At 48.8% G+C, this 7,479-nt stretch overlaps 1 protein-coding gene across 5 annotated transcripts in view; it reads left to right on the top strand.

The window, feature by feature from the left end:
- Positions 1–5,987: 5,987 nt before the first annotated feature.
- Fmnl2 (formin like 2) overlaps positions 5,988–7,479 on the top strand; it is a 251,001-nt gene continuing 249,509 nt past the window's right edge. For all 5 annotated transcript variants that reach the window (XM_050139987.1, XM_050139983.1, XM_050139985.1 and 2 more), the window contains exon 1: positions 5,988–6,129. In XM_050139987.1, the coding sequence (XP_049995944.1) occupies positions 6,013–6,129 (117 nt within the window). In that variant the 5' untranslated portion in view covers positions 5,988–6,012. The remainder of the gene's footprint in view (positions 6,130–7,479) is intronic.

The following is a 7,479-nucleotide window of genomic DNA, read 5'->3' as shown; positions in this document are numbered from 1 at the left end:
ATATCAACCTGCTCGCTGCCATGCTCCCTGTCACGATGAGTGATAAAGGACTGAACCTCTGAAACTGTAAAGCCGCCACCTCAATTAAATATTTTCCTTTATAAGAGTTGCTGCGGTCACGGTATCTCTTCACAGCAAAAGAAACACAAACTAAGACATCTAGTCCTGAGCAGGGGAAACGATTTATAAGACAAATAGACACACCAAAGCAAAATTGTGGAAAAATCAAAGACAAAAAAAAAAAAAAAACCCAAGTCAGGGTTTCTCCTTGTAGCCCTAGGTGTCCTGGAACTGGCTCTGTAGACCAGGCTGGCCTCAGACTCACAAAATATCTACTTTTCTCTGCCTCCCAAGTGCTGGGATTAAAGGCGTGTACCACCACTACTGGGCATAAAGAACAGAGATCTTTAAAGGAGAGAGAAGATTAAACTTCTGTACATTTAAAAAGTGACAATTGGCCAGGTGTGGTGATGCACGCTTTTTATTCCAGTACTTGAAAGACAGAGGCAGGCAGATCTCAATGAGTTTGAGGCCAGGCTGGTCTGCACAGTGGGTTCCAAGCCAGCCAGAGCTACAACAGTGAGATCCTATCTCAAAATACAAAACCAGTAACTGAAGAGATGGCCACTGGGTAAGAAAAGAACACTTGTTGCTCTTGTAGAGGATCCAGGTTCAGTTCCCAGAACCCACAAAGTGGCTTACAACTGTCAGTAACTCAGGTTCTATGTAGTGATATTTTATTTGTGTTAAAAAAAAAATAAAGCTTACCTGAAGATCAGAGTGCAGAGCTAAGCCACTAGAGGCCAGGGAATGGTGGCACATACCTTTAATCTTAGGACTCAGGGAGAGGCAGAGGAATTTCTGTTAGTTCAAGGCCACCCTAGGTTACACTAGGCCGAATCTGTCTAAAAGAGAAACAGAGCTCACACAAAGGTGATTCCAGCACTAGGGAAGTGGAGACGGGAGCGATGTGGCTGGGTGGAGAGAGGAATATAAGGCAGGAGGAGACAGAAGCTCAGGGGTGGTTTGAGGTTTGGTGGAGACAGAAGTAGTCTGCAGATGCGGTCTGAGGACAGGATGGCCCCATCAGTCTGAGCATTGGTAGAGGTGAAAGGTCTCTCTAGTAGCTGACTGCACTAACCCTTATATCTGACTCCGGGTTTTTATTATTAATACCAATTAGAATTCACGCTACAGTTCTAAGGCATTCAATACCTTCTTTTGGCCCCTGTAGGCAGGACATGTGTGCATGCGGTGCACACACATGCTTGCAGACAAAACACACAAGTACCTAAAATAAAAAAATAAACCTTAAAAAAATAACAGAAGAACAAAAGTGAAGCCTTCTCAGCTTCAATCACAATTAGTAGAGGATAAAATGACATCTTCAGAATGTAAAGAAAAGCGATTTTCAACCCAGATTTCTGTAACCAAATAAACTATTTTCAAAGCTGAGAGCCCCCCAAAAAAATCATAGTTTTGTGATTCATAATCCCTGAAAGAAATACTACTACAGTTGTGGTGTGTGTACCTGCACACACTCGTGCGCCTGTACACATGTGCACACACTCACACACACACGGACATAGAGAGATATGCACACAGAGAGACTCTGTCTTTTCCAATTTAATATCTGATATAATATCTAGTGAAATTGTCTGGGCCTGTAGTTCCCTCTGTGGGAAGATTATTACATTTTCTATATTCCAAATTAATAATAGAGCTGTTTACATTGCCTGTTGCTCTTTTCCTGTTGCTTCTTTTTAAAAAGTTATTATTACTGTTGATGTCTGTGGGGTGTGAACTTTGTGGTCCATACTTCTTACCTGCTAAGTCATCTCCTGGGCCAGCCTGCTGCTTCTTGGATCATTGCTGATAGTTGGTATTTTATTTCGTTGTTGGTTTCCAATTCTGCACAACTGAGGATGACCTTGAACTCCTGAGCCTTCTGCCTTTACCTCCCCAGGGCTGGGATCATAGGTGTGTGCCATATATCCATCCAATTCACATTTAGACCACATTTAGAGAAAGCTGTCTAAAGCATCCTCCGAGTATCCTCTTCAGTATGTGCAGAATTCGAAGCGGCATCCACTTTGCTGTTGGCAACACTAGAGATTTGAGCTTCTTTTTTAAAGTATGCAAGCCACGGGGAGGGGTCTAGAAAGAGGGGGTGTTGGCCCTTCCTGCCATTCCCTCTCCAGTCTCGCTGTTAGAATTTCAAATGCTCTCCAGATGAGGAATGTTTCTGGCCTGAGTTTCATCTTTCTCCACCAGTGTCTTCTGCTTCTAGGCCTGTCACGTGATCAAGCATGGGGAATGAGGACTCACAGACACTTTGCTACCTGGTATTTCTGAGTGAGCCTCTGCTTTACAGATGAAAGGAATAACTTAAGTGGCATGGGTAGCTTCTTTCTGGCCTCAGTCTGGATGGACTGGAGTCCACTGTGGCACTCTGGTAGTCGTAAGCACACTGGAGTTTACTTCCCAGCAGCCTCGGTAGGTGGCTCAGAAACACCTGTAGCTCCAGTTCCAGGGGTTCTGACATCCTCTTCTGGCCTCTGAGGGCATCTGTACACACGCGCGCACACACACACACACACACGCATGCACGCACGCACACACGCACTCACGGACACGCATGCAAATACAGTCCTTTCTCTTTATGCAATTCTTCTCTGTATCCTTCCAATTTTAGTATATATGTGCTACCGAAGCAAGCATTCTTTATGCAATTCTTAAACAAAAATTCCTGAGCAGCTGATGGGCATTTCCACACAAATTGTACAAACCCACGGGGTGTTTGGAATTGCTTTTAATACACGTTATAAATAATAAGCAAACGCTAGAGATGGCAAACCTTAAAGCAGCAGAAAGTCCTTTTGGCTCCCGGATGTGCACACTTTGTCCTTGGCTCCTCTCAGAGTTAGAACTTGTGAGAGAGACTAGATGTGATAAGACCGAGGAGGAGGGAAAGGTCTTGGGCCCTGGCAGAAATACGGCCAGAGGAAGTCATAAATGAAATAAAAAGGATTTCTTGACTGCAGAAACAAATTCCAGCCTTTCCATCCAGACGGGCAGCTCTCTGGGTGGGCTGAGTCTGCGTGTCAGTCAGACTGAGGATATATGTCAAGAAATCTCAAATAAAATAAATACACTTGTGCATGAGAAATGCCTCACCTGGTCTGGACTAATTGCTTTCTTGCTCATTTTCTTTAGTGTGGTGTCTGTAGTTATACTTTTGTTTTCTTCTCTTACAGCATGCTTGCCCTTGACTTTGAGACAATACTTCAGAAATACAGATCACATTTGTTGAGACTTTAAAGGCTGATTTATTTATGATCTCTTTTAAAAAGTTACAAGTTGGGCTGGAGAGTTGGTTTATTGGTTAAGATCATTCGTCATTCTTGCAGAGTACCTTGGGTTTGCTTCCCAACCTCCACATGATGGATCACCATTTGTAGATCCAGATTCCAGGGGATCTGATACCCTCTGTGACCACCCAGCTCTCCAGGGCTGTGTGTGGTGCATATACACATGTGCAGACAAAACACTCATACATATAAAGTAATAATAATAAGATATAAACAACAGGAGTGTGTGTGTTTGGGAAGAGAGGCCGTGAGATGAGCTGGAGGCAAAGGCGCTTGTCTCTGGTCAAGCATGATTGGTTGACGTCTATTTCTGGAACCCGTATGCTGGAAATAGAGAACCCACTCCTGAATGTTGCCCTCTGACTTCTGTATGGGTTTGAATACATAGACAGACAAAATAATAAACATAAACACATTGAAAAGATTATTAGAAGTGGTTCATTTAGCATACTAAATACATTTATGAGGATTTCTTCCATATGTTTGTGGCAAAAGTTACAGAGGTTACTTTCCAGGTGTTTTGCTCTCTTTCTGTCTCTCTCTTTCTCTCTGCCTCTCTCTCTCTCTCTCTCTCTCTCTCTCTCTCTCTATATATATATATATATATACATACATACATATATACACATACATACATATATGTGTGTATACACATATGTATAGAGATTTTTATATATACATATATGTACACATATATGGAGATTTGTTGTGAAAGATAGTCTCACGTGATTTTTTTTTTCCGAGACAGGGTTTCTCTGTAGCTTTGGTGCCTGTCCCGGAACTAGCTCTTGTAGACCAGGCTGGCCTCGAACTCCCAGAGATCCGCCTGCCTCTGCCTCCCGAGTGCTGGGTCTCATGTGATTTTGAAGGCTGAGAAGTCACTCACATGGTCTGCCTCCACAGCTAGAGGTCAGGGAAGCTGGTGATGGGGTTCCAGTTTGCATTAGAAGCCTTGAGACCTAGAAGTATCGCTGATCTAAGTCTTGGTTCAGGTCCAAAGGTCCAGAAGGAGGAGCACTAATAATGCCTGAGAGAGGTAATAGGTGATGTCCCAGACAGAGCAGAGGACAAACTTCCTGTTTTATTTGTGACCTCAAAGAAAGGGTGCTGCCCTTCTGCGTTGGCAAAGATGAACTTCTTTCCTGAGACGATTGAATGAAATGCGCACACCCGGGAATAATGGTTCTTTCCCCCTCAGCTTTCTGGGCAGCCCTTAGTCCAGTCCACTTAACTAAAATCAACATAACATTATCCATCACAAGTACGAAGGCAGAAATAGGAAGTGCTGAGATGAATAGATGATAAGGATGATGATAATGGCAGTAATATATAGCCATACTTATTATTCTGAGTTCTTTATCTGAACACCACAGCTCTAGTGAGACTGCACCCAACCTTATAAGAGAGGCACAGACATTATGATTTTCTTTTCAGATGATGAAACTAAGGCAAAGATAAGCAATTACCCTAAAAATCATCCCTCAGCAATCTCAGCACTGGGGGGCCATGGACCCAGGTAGTCAAAGCTACTAAGGAAAAGCCCTGACTCTTGACATTTCCTTCAGAATGGTAATAGCCCAAGCTGCGTACCAAAGTCACCTGGAAACTAGTACCTACACTTACCCAGGCTCCATCTTTCAGTTTAGGGAGATACATGGCAGAACTCAAGATATGTGCCGTTTTAACCCATTTCCCCAAGTGAGATTGATGTACAGCAGAGATTAAGAAATACCCCTGACTTCATATAACATAAATTACACATTAGTTTAGGAAACATTCAACCACATCAAAGAACATACAACATAGATACCGAAGAACCTGCACCACGCCTCCACCCTCAGCTCATAAAGTTGGGCATATACCGTGTGTTGTGTGTATGTGTGTGTGTCCTATTTACTGATATCTTTTGACAGTGTTATACTCTTCTGAAACTTAAATCATGTGTTTTCTGATTGACTGGATCCATTCAATCATTTCTCAAAAGTGCTGAAGACTCAGATTTATCACAGACCAGGCAGATCTTTAAACTGAGGTGAGGTTTAAAGTTAAAACCGAGGGAGGTCAAGTCAAAAGGGACAAAAGCCACTTCACGCGTCCAGCTGGTCCTTGCTGCAAACAGCCCAACCACAGCGCGGCCCTCCAGGAGCGCGAGCAGTTTCTGTGCGTGGCCGGTTTGGGCCGAAACTACGTGTCCCGGCAGTCCGCGGGGCGTGTGGGAGGAGCCGGGCCGGGGGCGGGGGCCGAGAGGGGGCATTGTGTCGGCTCGCGGTGCGCGATCCTCCGCTCGCCTTGGGGCCGGGGCTGAGGTGTTAGAGCGGTTGCGGTCCGGGGCTGAGGCCGAGGAGCAGGAGCGCGCTAGCGGCAGCGGGCGCCGGCGGGGCCGGCGGGAGCACCATGCGGATCGGCGCCCGGCGCCCTGCAGACCCCTCGCGAAGCACAGAGGCCGGGGCGGCGCCGGGGCGGCGGGGAGCATGAGGGCAGCCGGGGACCGGCTGGGCTCGGACCTCTGCTAGGGAGCGGTGTGAGCGGAACGCTCTCCGGGACGCGGCAGAGGGCGGGAGCCGAGCGCCGGGGGCTGTGGGCATTTCGGACGCGGACGCGAGGTGCCGGGAGCCAGCCGGGGCTCCAGCACGCAGCCGACATGGGCAACGCGGGGAGCATGGACTCGCAGCAGACCGATTTCAGGGCGCACAACGTGCCATTGAAGCTGCCGATGCCCGAGCCAGGTGAACTGGAGGAGCGCTTTGCCATCGTGCTGGTGAGTACGCGGCGGGGCCCCGGTGGGGCAGGCGGCGCAGCTGGACCCAATCCTCCCGTCCTGAGGGCGAGGCTCGCTCGCACCTTCCCCATTGTGGGCTCCCTGCCTCGCTTCTCTCGGTCTCTCTCCTTGCGCTCTCTTCGGGTCCTGGGATGGGGAGAGGGCCTTGGGCCGGACTACCCCGCCGGCCACGAACCCATTGTCTGGCGGGAGCGGCACCTCGCAGCGCGTGTGCCGGGAGGTGCACCGTGGGTGTGAAGGGAAGGTGGCTGGCCGGGGACGAATGAGCGGTTAGCAGCTAAGGCTTTTTGTTTAAAGAATGAAAACCAGCCAGCAGACCCCGACTCCCTGCGCAGCATCCCCTGGACGCCCAGCTCTGGGCCTGCGGGGTCTGCAGCAGACGCGCGCAGGTGGCTGGCCGCAGGCGCCGCGCCCGCACTTGGTCAGGCGAACTTGGAGGGTGGACATCTCGGCTGGGCAGATGGACAGCTCCCCCGAAAGAGAAAGAGGAGGCCGGCAGCAGAGTGGCGCCGGGGTCCCTCCGCGAGGAGGAGGCATCTGAAACCCAGACGGGGGAGAAGCGCCCCGAGCGGGGGAGAACCTCAGTGTGTTCCCTTTGGTCTTAAATCTTAAACCACAAAAATGTGCAGTTTGGCTGGGACGTGTTAAGAGCTGTCCTGACTTCTCGGGCGACCCCAGTTCTTCCAGCTGAGTCCACGGCTCCCTCCCTCATTCCCCATCTCTCAGCTTTCCCGTTCCAGCTTCCCAAGCAAAGACTGGAATCCTCTCTCTCCATTTCCTTTCGCGACTAAGTTTCTGGGCCCTTCCCAACCGGAGTCTGCCTTACTGGGAGCTCAAAAGGGTGTGACGCTTCTTCCCTTGCCCCAGCAAGGGTCTCAAGTGCAGTTGGTTCCTGCACTTAAGGTCCCAGCTTCTCTTAAGGGATGTTGGGAAGGAAATGGGGAGTGGGGGTGGGGTGGGCGAACGCCTGGCTCCTAGACTTCACATTCTGTTTCCCTTTTTCTAAACCCCAGCAAGACAAGGCGGCCAGAGCTAGAGGAACTTGTGATGGAGGCGGCCAAGCCCGTGTCTACCTGAGAGAATTTTGGCATGTAACCTAAGAACTTTGGGAAAGGTCTGAAGCCTTGGATCAAAAGTTGGTTTTCTGAGATTTGACCGTTGACTGGGACATTGAAACTGCCTTTCTTCATCCCCTTGAAAAGGGGCTGCTTTGGTACCGAGAACGCGTTCTGGATGGCAGGCTGGCTTTGTGCGCTCAGGGAGCACAGAGGCTGCAGCCTTTTTAGGCCCCCTGGAAATTGCTGTTAACACGGGGGGGGGGGGGGGGGG

The sequence above is a fragment of the Alexandromys fortis genome, unplaced genomic scaffold (genome assembly GCF_014885135.2).
Source record: "Alexandromys fortis isolate MF-2015 unplaced genomic scaffold, M_Fortis_MF-2015_v1.1 scaffold_33, whole genome shotgun sequence".
NCBI classification, from domain to species: domain Eukaryota; kingdom Metazoa; phylum Chordata; class Mammalia; order Rodentia; family Cricetidae; genus Alexandromys; species Alexandromys fortis.
This window is presented reverse-complemented; position numbering and strand designations above follow the sequence as displayed.